This window comes from Formica exsecta, unplaced genomic scaffold (genome assembly GCF_003651465.1).
Source record: "Formica exsecta isolate Colony F162 unplaced genomic scaffold, ASM365146v1 scaffold826, whole genome shotgun sequence".
Taxonomy (NCBI): domain Eukaryota; kingdom Metazoa; phylum Arthropoda; class Insecta; order Hymenoptera; family Formicidae; genus Formica; species Formica exsecta.
Genome location: NW_021853596.1, coordinates 1,064,724 through 1,079,904, shown reverse-complemented (window position 1 = coordinate 1,079,904; position 15,181 = coordinate 1,064,724). Strand labels below are relative to the sequence as shown.

General features: G+C 36.8%; 3 protein-coding genes across 22 annotated transcripts in view; all 3 read right to left on the bottom strand.

Moving 5' to 3' along the window:
• The window catches only part of LOC115244633 (mitogen-activated protein kinase kinase kinase kinase 4), a 30,866-nt gene extending 25,013 nt beyond the window's left edge, over positions 1-5,853 (bottom strand). For all 10 annotated transcript variants that reach the window (XM_029822441.1, XM_029822443.1, XM_029822447.1 and 7 more), the window contains exons 1-2: positions 3,989-5,853; positions 2,344-2,409 (exon numbers count right to left, since the gene is read on the bottom strand). In XM_029822441.1, coding sequence (XP_029678301.1) covers positions 2,344-2,409; positions 3,989-4,054 — 132 coding nt within the window. In that variant the 5' untranslated portion in view covers positions 4,055-5,853. The remainder of the gene's footprint in view (positions 1-2,343; positions 2,410-3,988) is intronic.
• Positions 5,854-5,877: 24 nt separating this feature from the next.
• LOC115244632 (PHD finger protein 20-like) lies at positions 5,878-14,461 on the bottom strand. 6 transcript variants are annotated; one of them, XM_029822435.1, is made up of 19 exons: positions 13,903-14,289; positions 13,285-13,405; positions 12,000-12,516; positions 11,734-11,868; positions 11,572-11,598; positions 10,761-10,861; positions 10,518-10,603; positions 9,750-10,152; positions 9,529-9,643; positions 9,166-9,449; positions 9,062-9,073; positions 8,174-8,908; positions 7,956-8,087; positions 7,700-7,783; positions 7,195-7,480; positions 6,980-7,117; positions 6,505-6,905; positions 6,155-6,418; positions 5,878-6,070 (listed from the first exon to the last, which is right to left on the bottom strand). In XM_029822435.1, the coding sequence occupies exons 1-19, from the start codon at positions 14,149-14,151 to the stop codon at positions 5,946-5,948; spliced, it is 4,215 nt and encodes a 1,404-aa protein (XP_029678295.1). In that variant the 5' UTR covers positions 14,152-14,289; the 3' UTR covers positions 5,878-5,945. The 6 variants fall into 6 exon arrangements, with proteins under 6 accessions (XP_029678295.1, XP_029678299.1, XP_029678294.1 ...); XM_029822439.1 differs by lacking the exons at positions 13,285-13,405; positions 13,903-14,289 and adding an exon at positions 14,305-14,461; XM_029822434.1 differs by lacking the exon at positions 13,285-13,405 and having other exon boundaries at positions 13,782-14,289.
• Positions 14,462-14,768: 307 nt separating this feature from the next.
• Positions 14,769-15,181, bottom strand: part of LOC115244644 (E3 ubiquitin-protein ligase MARCH8) — a 4,225-nt gene continuing 3,812 nt past the window's right edge. For all 6 annotated transcript variants that reach the window (XM_029822466.1, XM_029822464.1, XM_029822467.1 and 3 more), the window contains exon 7: positions 14,769-15,181. In XM_029822466.1, the coding sequence (XP_029678326.1) occupies positions 15,123-15,181 (59 nt within the window). In that variant the 3' untranslated portion in view covers positions 14,769-15,122.

The following is a 15,181-nucleotide window of genomic DNA, read 5'->3' as shown; positions in this document are numbered from 1 at the left end:
TGGATCGAATGAGGCGCGAACGAGCGCGATAAATGCAGCCGCATCGTCTGGGTGCGGATAACGTGAATTAATTAATTGTGCCAGAACAACTTTCATTTTGATGTCGTTTCCGTGGAAGAGAGAGAGGGGTTACCACCGGTAATATCTCTTTCTCTCTCAACGTATACTATTTATCGTCTCCTTTCGATATAAGCGAATATTATTTTCTGCTTATTCAAATTAATTAATAATACGGGTCTAAAAGTTCGTCATTTCGACGTCGATGTCGATGCGAATGCAATCTATAAATTAGAAATGTAATTCATACATAAATGTAACGCATTACGACATATTGCGTATAAGGAAGCCCACTTTACTAATAATAACTTTAATAATATTTTTTTTCGTAATAGATCGCGTTAGATTGATTATATGAACATGCATTTATAAATATTCTATAAATATTCTATAATATTCTCTAATATTCTGCAATAGGTAACTCTCTCATCATTCTTCGTTCAAATTTTAATCCGTCTATATGGATAATATAGGTGACTATGTATATGATTTGTGTAGCAATAAATTCATATACTAGGTTATTTTTTTCGCGTTACAATGACTGTCAACTCTATTCAAAATAAAAGCTCATTCTTTCCTAGGCACATTAATAATGCAAATTATATATGACTCTTGCGTCCTTCCGGTCGCGGGATTCTCGACCCAACTCTCTTTCTCTCTCTCCTACGACCATTTTTCACATCGGAATATTCTCCCAAGGACGACCTCGTCAAGGAGAATTTTTTCAAAGTGAATCATCGGTCTCCATCGTGCTCTGTTACAGGTGAGGAAGAAGTCTTCTCTTTCTCCTTCTTTTCCCACACAAAATTCGACCTCTTCATATCTTTATCTTTATATATTCCAACAGCAAGAATATATTTTCTGTCACATATAAATTTTATAAATATGCTATTTTCATTTAACTTTCTGAATTTTTTAAATTATTTTGTGTGTATATGTGTGTGTTTAAACGAAATAAGAGACTTAGAATTCGAAATGTCACGTTTATCATAAGGGAACAAAATAATAATATCAACCGTCTGAATATTTCTGTAAGATATGAAACTGGAACGGCAGGAACTTGTCGTGAAAGACTACTTGTATAAGAAACGGAGAAAGGCAATTTTTATTTCTTATAGGCATTTCTGCTATGTGATTCACGACGCTTGCTTCTGAGCTCACTAATTCAATCGCAGGTCAGTCTCTCGACACAAAGGAGACATCGTTATCTCTTTTTTATGCAGCAACAAGAAAACGTTTATCGCGCGTCTTTTTAACGTAAGAAGCCTTATATTTATGCCGAGGTGTAAAACGAACACGAGTATCGCAAGAACGCAACGCAATGCTACGCTACGTATCACCTTAAACATGAAAGTTTCCCACGCGCGTAATATGGTACGCGAGTACAGATTTCTGTAGGACGGATACGAGGCTCGCGATAACATACCTAAAACGGAAAACATAGACACGTGTAGTGTAAGTGTAGTATAGGTCCTGATAGATAAGAATTATATGGATTACTCAAACGGGAAGTACGATAACTAATGTATATATATGAAAATTACACACGCGATCCTTAGATATGTAAAACGAGATAGAATATATTATATATACATCATAGAATATATATTCTAACAATAACAAAAGTAGTGAAATTTTTTAAGTATTCTCTGAAACATTTTCCAATATCATTTTATCAATACTGTGCCTTAAAAAAGTATCGTAACTCTTAATCCACGTAATTTTTATTTAACATTTTGTACTTCTATATTTTCTCTGACCCAAAAAACTTTAGAAAGAAAATAATTTTCCTGAAAAATTAATGTTGCAGTTGCAATTTTACTTTATGTTTGTCATTTTCGGAATCATTACAAATCTAAATAAAACATATTTATTTCTTGAAGGAGAGATCAAAATGAGATGAATTATTTCAACGAATTTTAAGACTGTTACTCGGAAATAATATTTAGAATATATGCGAAAATCTTAGATACATTATCTCTTTTTCTCGGAGATATTCGCGCGTTATCAGTATTTTCTTCTTCCTACCACATCATTTTGATGCCTACTCGTTAATTTAAAATATCATAGCAAAGAATATCATCACGCCCCCGTGAAATCGATAATTAACGAACCGCATACAAACATAGATGGCAAAACCGGCGAATAATGAAATGTCAGAACAATTATGATAATATGAGAAATAATATTAAATTATTCCCCACTAAATTATGTAATATGTAATATTAAAAGTATTATAATACGTTTGAGTTGCGTGACGAGACGAATAATTTTCGGGTTACTCACTTTGTAAACTTGGCCATACGTTCCATTTCCGACCACTTCTATTAGCTCGAAGATTCCAGCAGGCTCCTAAAACACAAATGGCTAATTAATATTTAGAATGTATAAACTATTTTTCATCGTGAAAAATAATATCGGGTTTGGCGAACCGTCCTGTTAATTTTTGCGATTATTACTAACGCAAAGAAAAATTAAAAATTTTAATTAATAATTAATTAAAAATTTTAATTAAAATTTAAAAAATTAAAATTTTTTTAAATTTAAAAATTGTGACTTTAATCAAATTCTCTCTGGAAGAATAAAATGAATAAAAATAAAGTAGTATTGAAAAAAAGAAATATATTTTTCGACAAGATAATTATTTATTATAGTGAAAAAAATCTTGTAACGTATTTTAATCTTTTACTTGAATAATAATCCCCGGACTGATATTACAGAAAGAAGAGAATTCTTGAGAATTCTTAAGAATTTCAATCGTTTAACGCGTGACCGATAGTAAAAAGATAACACATTTCTAAAAGTTTTCGAATACATTTTATCGATGCGACCATGCTTCTTATCTCGTAACGATAAATCGATATATAACGTGATAATTTAACCTATATCCTCTGTCAAATAAAAATAGACACGCTTTGTGTAAGAAATCTTCCCTTTAGATACAAAATCTAATAGAATAAATATTTATTTTAGCGATAAATTCGAGACCCGAAAGCAAAATACGATTGTCAGCCATTTTAAAAGCACCAACTATGATTGACTGTGACATTAGATCATAGACGTAAAAATACAAAACGGAGCATAACACTCGACAAAAGTATTCGGTGTTTATATATAAAAATCACAATTAATACGTTTTCAATCAATATGGCCAACTATCCGTTTTTTATCCTGGGGTCAAGCTTCGATTTTTTTATCTAATTAAATGTATTATACTCGTTTCATTAAAGTTTTATACTTGTAATAATCGATATTGAGAATAAACTCGAAACGAAAAAAATTGATCGTTTCTCTTCATTATACTTCTCTAAAACGAAGAAAAACACGGGGGATAATCTACGTCGAAAGATCTCGTTTCGCGAGATGACGTCTCTGTGGAATTGTCAACGAGTGTTGCCGGACGTAGTTTTGACATGCATGTATAATCATGGCATCGAGATAAATTAAAAGGCGAACGTTCAACCTTTTTATACGAGAATTACGCATTAAAAAAACTGACCAATATCATTTGCAAAGAATATCGAAACTGATGCAATTGTATTAACTCTGGCAACATTAATTGTCAATGATGACATGCACGAATGCATTCGATCTTTTTTCCAACTTTACGTCTCGACCACGCGACATTAATGATGACGCGAGAGAGAAAAAGAGATAGAGAAAAAAAAAAAATCAAGGAGAACGGATTCCTCTCCTTTTCCTCTCATCGTCACCACATCGGCGTCGATTCCCTCGCGAGGTTAATCACCACGTATAATAAGACGCGCGTGACACCAGGCGGGTCCAAAGGAAGAGGGATGGGAGGGGAGGGGAGAGCGAGACGGGTTCAGGTGGACCGGGGGTCGCCGGGACAACGCGATGCACGCGATTGCGCGACTCCTTGTCTCGCGTGAGACGTCGTGTCGCGAATTTAATCCCCATATTTACGAACCTTCAGAGCGTTCAGGTCAATGTCGTCGAGCGAGCAGTTGACGCTCGGTGCCAAATTATGCGCCATCTTGATATACGCCACTCGCGCTCCCTCACGTTATCTCTCTCTCTCTCTCTCTCTCGCTTGTCCGCTGCTTGTCGGAGCGCTCACCGATACTCTAGCCACCGACGAGCGAATCTATCGCTTGCTTTTTCTCTTTCTCTCTCTCCCTTCCTCTCTCGCGCTATCTCTTCCTACGGCTCGCGAGCCGAACAAACACGCAAGGGCGAGGAAAGAGAGAAGTGCGCAATTGTTGAATTTCACTTGCGTGCACCAACACTTCGAGAAGCACCGATGAACGAAGCACTTTGCTAAAGATACCCAAACGGCACGGCTACGCGACACTTATCGAACTACGCGCGACGACGAACCGCAGGGAGGAGACACACGCGGAATGGTGACGGCGGCGCGGCACATGGCGCGCGCGGAACACACCTAGGTAGTGTCCGGACTCGACCCGAAGGAGCGCGATACGATATAGAGGAGACCGTCAAACCGTACAGCGTCGCGCCTCCATCGCGCGTTTCCTCTCTCGGATTCTTTTTTTTTCTCTCTCTCTCTCTCTCTCGGCACGAAGGGTGCGCCAAGTTCGATTCAGAACTGCGGTCTCTCTTTCTTTCTGCGCCGGGGAAGAGAGACGACGAGCCCGAGACGCGGAGAGCGCCTAGCACGACTGGATCACTATATCGTCATAACGGATGCGAGAGAATCGGAGCCGGGACGAGACGAGCCGAATAGAGCCGAGCCGAGCCCACACACAACGTCCTTTACATCCGTCGACGACTGCACAGTGCACACACCGTTTTGTGCACCGCTTGTGCACTCTGCCTGCCACCACGGATCGCGCACGCCTCTCTCCCCTTCTTTTTCCAAGCTTGCGCACCACGAGCGCACGCTACTCGCTATCTCTGTCTATCCGTCTTTGTTGTTCGTGCGATTGCACACCGCTAAGCGTTCGCTGACGTCAGTCATTGGACTAAACCAACATGGCGACCAGAAATCACACATCCAAAAATTCGCGTTGCTTCGAAGCTACTATATATGTATATGTGTGCTTGCTATACCACCGCCCTTTACAAGCAGACATTTATATATATGTATAATACATAGGTAGTTAGTAAGCTTGGCGAGTAATGTGCATCATCGCGACATTTATTAGTCATTAATTGTTCATTTATCAAAAAAATTTCATAATAGATAAATCTGTTTAGATAGAAAGAACGAGAGAGAAAGCGGATTGTCAACATTATGTTCCTTGTTTAGATACTTTAGATTATCCTTACACATTTGACGGAAAGAAAAATAAATATAATTATATAAAAATAAATATAATGTACATATACACACATACACGCGCGCGCGAGCACACACACACAACAAAATTATACATATAAAAGTAGTGTGTGTATATACTATTTTTATATGTACAATTTTATGTACTATATTCCAAAACGCAAGTTGTAAAATATAAAGTCTAGAAAAAATATCTAGATATTAATACTAGAATTTATAAATTTTACAAACATTAAGAACATAAAAAGTTAGGCTATATTATCACTAATCGTTAGGATATGTATATATAAATACATGAGTGACTTTAAAAAATATCTTATTTTTTCGCTTTTAACAATAACAATTTTAATTATGTTACAATTCTAATAACGAATTAAGCAGGTTAATTAACCTGCTTAACTATCTTAAAATCGAAAAGATAAATTTTCTTTTATAACAGTAGCAACAAATTATGTAATTACCTTTACTTTAGTAGCATAAATACAAGAGATGCTGCTTATATAGATATTAACTATTTTTTTCTATCTACATATATATATTTTATTTTTTTTTCTATATATATATATATATATATATATATATATATATATATGTTGTAAGCTTCCACAGAGATTTGACCAAGTCTTCAACATAATGCTGCCAGCTTCCGGACTGTACTCAAATCACGAAGGAGCATCTGTACAGTTTGCTTAGTACGAGGCTGAACATGTGGATCCAATGCAAGTTCATCTGGATCCATTGCCTCTAGAGCTATGTATTAAAATAATATAATAAACGTTTATTTAAGCATTTTGTGATACACATTCTTTTTGTTTAATATCTTTTTCTTATTACCACAAATTTGTGCTTCTATAGATGTTAATCTCGAATCAAGATGGCATTGAAAATGTTCAATATGCTCCAACAATCTCATTCGGCACTCGGTTGGATCAATCGGCGCTTCGGGCTCTGGTATAAAAGGTTGCGGGAGTGCAGAAACTTCGTTTTCAACGTCGGCTATACTCGATTCTTGTTGAACATTATCAATAAGCGGTCCCGAGTTGAGAGAAAGGCTCTCAGATGTAGAATTATCATTCATAGTTTTATCAGCTAGAAAATCTATATATTGTAAAAAAGAGATATATAATAATGGAAAAATATTTTATCCATATATTTTTTTTTCTTACTTTATTACATTACTGTACCTGTGTTCTCTGTTTTAATGTCTGACATAGCAACGTTTCTTTCCTTTATGTCTGAGTTACCGCTCGTTAATGCGTCCAAAAGTATGTGACTATCCTTTGAGTTCATGAAACCTTCCCTTTTATTAATAATCCTAGATTCATCAGAATGCGTGCTATCCTCTTCCAAAATTTTCATTAATTCCGAATCCGAAGCGATTGATTTTTCATCTTGATCGTCCTTTATACACAATTTGACATCCGGTTTTACTTCAACACGTCGTGAAATTTCTGAACTCACATCGGTAAAACTCGGTCCTGCTTTCACTATTTCCATTATTGGTACTGGTTCTATATCTATTTTTGGTATTTCCATTTTTTCCCAATTCTTGGCCCAAAGGTATAATTTGGGATGATCTTTTTTTCTTTATAAAAAGTTAAACAAGTTATTTGTTATAGCACAGATGTAAATTCTGTCAAACAAGCAGACATCACTTACTGAGCCACATTAATTTTTACACGCAAGCTATGAAGAAGTTGTTGTATTTGCAAAAGTGCAGCAACCAAGTCATAAGAACGCTTTAACATCGCAGTCCTCTGATTTATCATGTGCTGATTCCGGGTTCGATTAGGCAAACTAAAAGTTGGAAAATCGATATGCAAGTGAGATTATTATATAAAATAATTGCATGTTACATGTATAATAAAAATTACCTTGGCAATTTTCCTTCTTTAATCCAATCCTGATCGTGAAAGTATTTCTTAGATGGCCGTTGCCGATACGGATGTTGGCATATATAACATATGTATTTTTCAGGAACATCCTTCTCCCTTTCAATCGCATTGCAATGACCGTGTTGCCAGCAGAGACAAAGATCGCACTGTATCATTAGACCATCTTCTTCCATATAACCACATGTACAATTTATTATCTCTTCTCTCCGAAGTTGTTCCACCTTTACCATTTCTCCATTGATCATCATCATCACTCCTTCGCTCTCTGCAATAATAAATGATCACACACTCATTTAAAAAACTTATATAATATAGAAACAATATAAAATATTCGTAGTGAAGAGACATATATGTTGAGAGAAATATGCTAAATGTGTGTACGTTTCTTATAAAATAAAATATAATAAATAAAATAAAATAACATTGATGGTACCTGAAATTAAAAAGCAAAGTGAATAAAAGATAAAAAAAATAAATAATGTACCTTCTGTATCATTATTAATATCTGTTTTGATTATATCCCCTTTTAAGGGATCGCCTTTTTCAATGCGAGAATCATTTAGTTGACCTAAGAAACAACAGAAATAATGCAACAGTAAATTTGATCAAAAACATACAAATTAAAAAAGAAATCCCATATATCCCGTTTATTAAACCAGAGAAAAAAAAAGTATATCTAAGAACTCAAAACAATTGCTTTTGTAGCATTATAAGGTACGCAGCTGAAACATTGCACTTACTGTTTTGACTGTTCTCATCACTCTTTGAATCGGATTTTCTACGGCTATATCTGTACATAAGTGCTGCAGGTCCTTCCGCATCCATAGCACTATCATCTAGATCACCGAAACTATCAGTAAGGTCTGATGTACCTATATAACATGTAAGATATCGTGTGTTATATATTAATTTTAAAACTTGTGATAAGAGCAAATTAGTATATATGAAAACATTTTACCATGTCGTTTCTTTCCTTTAATCAGTGAATCTACACTATGTTCGGAAATTTGTCTCTTCTTTTGGCCCTTCGTACGTTCAACGTGCGTCATTTCATCCAAAGGTTTTGCTCTATCGACTTTTTGCATCTCTGATGTTGTGGGTGGCCTTACAGGTAATAGTGTTTTAATTCCACCTTGCGCTTTCTCTTCTTTTACCTTCATGTCAAATAATGTACCAGGAGACAATGCACAACTATTTTCTCTTTTCTTCTCGATATCATCATCTATCTCCATACTGTGATTAGATACTGAAGACATTGTTTCAATTTTCATATCTTTCTTCTGCAAATCATTGCATTTCTCCGTTTGATCAATTTCTTCTTCTAATTCCGGCATAACTGAGCCAGGTATTGAAGGAGACGCCGGTTGCATAGTGTTCAATGTTGATTGTAATAATGTAGATGATTTTTCCGGAAGAGATTTCTTCTTAGCAAATTTGTTTATTTTGTCTAAGAATGTCGTCGATTTCTTTGGAATAATATCGTCTATAGATTCCCCGATTGTCCTTGCATAAGCCAAATCTTCAACCTTTGGAGTAGAACCCAGAAACTTGGAATATTCAGGATGATAATGCTTGATGTGCATTTGCAGCAAATTTTCTTTTCGAAAATTTTTATTGCATCCTTCTTTAGGACATTTATAGGCGCTGTCCTCCATTTCTACACGAAGTCCACCACGAAGTCCAATGAAAACGGCTGTTTTTCAGAATAATAACAAATAAATTATATTATAAAGCATATTATCCACATATATATGTATACATTTTATTATTATAATTACATTATAAAGAAATTAATAATTAATTTACTCAGTTTTGTAAAAATTACAATATCTGTACAAGTACTTACAATAAATCATCTCTGATGAATTAGAGTGGAGTGTAAAAAACATATTTCAAACATTAAAATGTGATACACGCGAATTAAAATGTAATATATTGCATAAATCTTACCACCATCCGTAGATGTAACAGGCGTTGAGATGTTAGGTGGTGTACTGATAGTATTTGGCGTTTGCAGTAATGTATTCTCAGATGTGGGCAATGTTTTTGTTTTGGGCAATAAAGTTTTTATCTTTTTTTCTGGTGTAGCTTCTTGTTTCAAACGTGGTGCATGATTTCGTTTTCTACGATGTATGCAGAAGTCAAAGTTTTCAGGATTAAAATCATATTGCCCCTGATTCTCCAGGAATACTCTGATATCATTTCTGGATCTGAACTTCTTTCCAGTCTGCTTACTTTGAAACAAAAATATAATTATGTGTAAATTATATTATTTAATAATAACAAATAACATATTTTTATATTTCATCTTACTGTATGAATAAAACATCCCACTTTCCAGCAGATGTACCAGCTTTTCTTTGTGTAAAGTGTTTTTCCCAACCAGGAGGTAATCTTCTATCTGATACTATTATAGAGCGACGTGGTCCTAAAATGTAAATGTTCACATTATACATTAGAATATTATTGCAATATGTTTATGATCAGAAATAAGAAAAAATGTATCACATCAAGAAATAATATTTGTAACTCACCATCATTGCCATCTACAATATAAGATTCTGTTCCTTGTGGTTCTCCATCGATCCATTCAGGACCAACATCTTCTTCGTGATCCGTATCATTTTTAGGCATTTCCTTCTTACTTTTCTTCGAATATGATTTAATTTTTGAGGGATTAGTTTCAAAGCCTCTTAATAAATCTGTACCCGGATCATAACAGGCGCCAAATAAGGTACCATCTAATTCGATCTTATTTTCTGTAGAGTTTTCCCCACTTTCTTTGACAACAGTCTCTTCCTTCTTTGATGTTTTATCAGCATCATTTTTCGTACGTTTTCTCGAGTGAGTGTTAAACAACTCCATAACTGTATGCTTCCGTTTCTTATCCCTTCTTTCTTGTTTGCTGCCTATGTACCCTTCCAATTCACTTAATTGCTGTTTAAGAGAAATAAAGAAATAATTTTCAAATAATATAGAAAGTGTAACGTGATACAGATTTATGTTATATACATGCGAAAAAATTTAAATTTAAAGAAATCTAACTTGTTTTAGGTTTCATGAAATCATTTTTTACACTCTCATGACTTTTGTTGAGAGATAATAATTAAAAATTATATAAAAATCATGATATCAAATCCGATATATCCGAGAAAGAGAGCTAATGATAAATATTAAATATCAATTAAAGATATCGTTCGATTTTACTAACTCGACGAGTTCGAGACGAAATTCCATCAACCTTTGTGATCCATATCAGTTACCAAGAAACAACAACATAACCTCAATCTAATGATTCATACCTTGGTTGGACTTTCGGCGATCTTGGTCATTTTCGACGACTTGACGATTTTTGCATATCCATCATCAAATAATACATCGTACCTGTCTGCGAAAAAAATTTACTTAACACTATATGCCGAGGTACAGTACTTCGTTGAAATAAAAAAGATTACATATATATCCCCCTAAACGTCAAACGGTAGTCTACGGGGACGCAGTCCCTTTTCTCCTCTTATGGGGTTAGGTTAGGTTAGATCGCTTACCGTTTGTCAAGATCGCATTAATTTTGGCAGGATATTTTCTACCGTCCGCCCACGTAGCGAGTACCCTTTCGCCCACTGAAAAGTCTCGCATCTTTGCCTCCCTGCAGACGCGAAATCGTCGCATTACGAAATTGAATACAAAAAATAATATTCGACGAAACGAGAAAGCTACAAGATATATCGTTGACGTTTCGTCGCAATTCAAATTTTATTTTTTTACGGAAATAACTTCGCCTCGTAACTCATCTGTCAAAGCTAATTGGAGTTTAGGGTTCACCTTATACCAAAAATTCAGAAAACTAAATTCGAAAAATCGATTTGGCAATATTTCAAGAAAAGTGTTATTGTAATGCATTTACACATATAATGAAAAGAGATATATCAACAAAAATAATTAATACTATTTGTTCCTGTCAAACAATATACATGCAAGATACAATATGTAATTAATATTGCATCATATTACATAACAAAAAAAAGTTTTCTATATAATCTACTACTCGTAACACAATAAATAATATTTTCATTTTATACATTTGTATAACAAAGAAATAAGATTCAATGTATGTAATGAAAAATGAATTTTTTATTTGCATATTCCATTGTTTAAGATATTATTTGGGGATATGACGAAGATATTTACCATCACCTTTGTAGATATAAACAGTCTATAGGGTTCAAATCATTTTCTCTATTTAACTCTTGTTAATCACAGCATATTAAACAAATGCTACTAAACCAAAAACTATACTACTATTATTTTAGACACTACAAGTTTTATCTATTTGTTAATAACATAATGTTCACTTACGGAGACAGCGGGATCCAAGCTTGTTCGCTTAAAGAAAGACAAAGAATGGCTTATCAAGATAAATCTTTGAGTCTTTGAAGAATGTATTATAGAAGAAAATTAGATAACGAGTGCGAGTTATCAATGCAATATTTTAATGATTATAACGAAGCATTAACTTACTGTGGTGGGGTTTGCAATACACGAAGTCTGGAACTATCCATTGGTATCCATTCGTCAAATCTCGAACTCCATTTGTCAAAATGTATCAAAACTTCTCTTTCATCCCAATCTGTTTCTACCACTTTCGCAGAATACCTATAAATATTGATCAATATATATTTATTTTATTTCAGTCATAATAACCATTGACTGTTAAACTTCTGATATTTTGAACACTTGGAATTTTCATATCACACAATAACTTTTTCACATTCAACGATACTTGCCACTTTTCATTAAAGTCTTTTGCTTCCAGTTTAGCACCAGGATAAAACTTTGCGCCATCACGATTTAAAATCTTTGGTTTTAATTCTTCTGATTTGCCAAACTCCTTGTCATCGGGTAACTTCATGTGTTTCAATTCTTCCTTTATTATCAGATCTTTACCATCAGCCTTCATTGTTGCTTCTGCCTCAACAATACCAAGCTGCATTGCTACCGTATTTACTTTACTGTCCGAATTTTCAATCAACTTGTCTTTCACTAATGTCACAATTTCTTCCTTTAGATTTGCCATTTTGCAATCGTTTTCCATTACTTCTGAACCATCAGGGAGATTTAAAGAGTCCGTGGACGATTCAGGTCTGGAGTAACACGTCTCACCACAACTATCCGATTTAGGTGTTCTCGCTTCTGATAATAATGGTGAGGCAGAATGTTCCAAATTAAGTATTTCTGAGTTGATCAGATCCAAGTCTTCTTGCGCATAAGATGTAGAAGATTTTACTGACATAATCACTGGATCTGTAAAAACAAAAAAAATAATAATAATAATAAACATTATCGAATTTTACACTGATTACATAAAATATTTAGATACAATTTTTAAGCTATAAAATAAAGCTAAAAAATCGATATTTTCGATAAAATAAAATCCGTTTCAAATGGGTCAAAGGAAATTTGTTACAAAAAGGATACCAGGCCTTTTTGAGACACCCTATATAATCTAATAAGAAAGACCGGATTCTAACATAGACATGTATATACAAATGAAAATGTTTTGTCGCCGCTTACTAACAAAATAAGGCACGTTTTTTTGTCAGCAAACAATCGAACACACAAATGGACATTCGAATGTCGCGCGAATTATTCGATCGCGAATATTTGCCAACATCGGCAACGACAATGAGAAACTGTTGATGAAACAGCGGCATTGTCGGGAAAAAAAAAAAAAAAAAACGCGCTTTCGTAAATTACCGGCATCGCGCGCGACACGGCGTGGCTCAACGCGACTCGACAAACTCGAAGCTGCCGCGTATACGCATCGAACACGATGCGACGAATCGAGAACAGATGCGAAGGAGAGGGGAGAATGCAGCGGGGGGATACATGGCGGAGCAAAGAGCAAAGCGGTGAGGTGGATACAGCAAGGGAGGCGGGGAAGGGGGAAGAAAGAAAGAGAGACAGATAGATGCGCGGAAGTAACTACGTTGTGCGTTTTACACCTCGCAACCGTCCACTTGGCCCTCGCGGCACGAGATAGACCGGTCGTCGGCGCGCTATCGCACGTACCGGGATGATTGTCATAATCGGCGAAAACCGTGGGCACGCTGCCCCTCTTGAGCAGGAACTTGTGACCGCCCCGTGCGGCGTGGTCGTAGTCGGCGCGTTTGAAATGCCTATGGCAGACGACCTGGCCCGGCGGGCATTGTCGGAAAAAAAAAAAAAAAAAAAAACGCGCTTTCGTAAATTACCGGCATCGCGCGCGACACGGCGTGGCTCAACGCGACTCGACAAACTCGAAGCTGCCGCGTATACGCATCGAACACGATGCGACGAATCGAGAACAGATGCGAAGGAGAGGGGAGAATGCAGCGGGGGGATACATGGCGGAGCAAAGAGCAAAGCGGTGAGGTGGATACAGCAAGGGAGGCGGGGAAGGGGGAAGAAAGAAAGAGAGACAGATAGATGCGCGGAAGTAACTACGTTGTGCGTTTTACACCTCGCAACCGTCCACTTGGCCCTCGCGGCACGAGATAGACCGGTCGTCGGCGCGCTATCGCACGTACCGGGATGATTGTCATAGTCGGCGAAAACCGTGGGCACGCTGCCCCTCTTGAGCAGGAACTTGTGACCGCCCCGTGCGGCGTGGTCGTAGTCGGCGCGTTTGAAATGCCTATGGCAGACGACCTGGCCCGGCGTCGGCTTGAAACTCTCGTCGAATCCGCCGCTTGCCAACCACCTGTCCCTCAACGCGACGTCCTTGGGAAATTTGTGTAGCGGTAGTCCTTTGGCGCGCGCCTCCCGCACGTCCGCCTCGCAGCTACGCACGCAGCATTTGCGCGCCATTCCCATCGCCCCCGCCGCCGCTGCCGTCGCGATTGCGGCGGACGATACCCTCCCCGCGGCACGCGAGCGCGGTATACGGCGCCGCTTCATTTACAGCACACACAACCGGCGCTACATGGCAGCGTGTTTGCCGACATTCGCCGAGCGGAAGCCGCCCGTCCGGGACTAAGGATTTCCGTTCGTCGCCGGGGAACTCTGATTCACCACGCTCGTAGATTCGCTTCGCGGGTAAACTCCTCTTACCGTTCGTCTTTACGACTCGTACACACTCGCTCGGTCTCGTTCCACCTGCCGCATTGACGTATCGCAACCGAACGTTACGGCTACACGCGCGACACTGATCAACCAATCGATACGGCAGCATCGAGCACCGGAATGTCGCCATCGTCGCCGCAACTCGATCTAATGGCGCTAGCTGTCACGACAGTGGCGCGAATTCGATCGGTAAATATTGCGTTTACCCACCTACAATAAAAGTGATAAAGAAATAATTTTACGTGTAAATTTATTCAACTGGCGTATAGGCAAATTCTTTTATAGAAGCCTAATTAGATATAAAAAAGAAGAAGTGTGTATATTTATTTTCAAGTGACAACAAATGCGTCTGAGATTTTAAGAAACTTTACCATACAATAAAATAAGATATATATCCATAGTTACACACTAAGCTGATTTTCTGTATGAAATATAATTAACAAAGGTCGGAATTATTATTGTTTAAATATGGTAAAGTTTATTTAATAACATCACAGATACAATAATTATGTACATAAGAAAGCACCAGCATCCAAGAGCTGTACACTTTCATCTCTATCCCATTGTCAACACTGTAAGCACTGAAGTACTAAGTTTCGGGAAAGGAAAAGTGCTGCACGAGGGCGGATATTCAACGATTTCAACGAGATTAATTCCGCTCCGAAATCGTATGGTCTAAAATTATCCAGTTCCGTTCGAGACCACGCATTTTTTTCTTTCTTTCTTTCTTTAGAACTGAAAATTTGGCTAATCACCTTTTAACGCGCGATTTTACGTATGATGCTTTCCATCTTCGAGATTAGATATTATAGATTGTCCTCGGATGAGGACAATTTGTCGAATACATAAAGTTTCAATTGAGCGT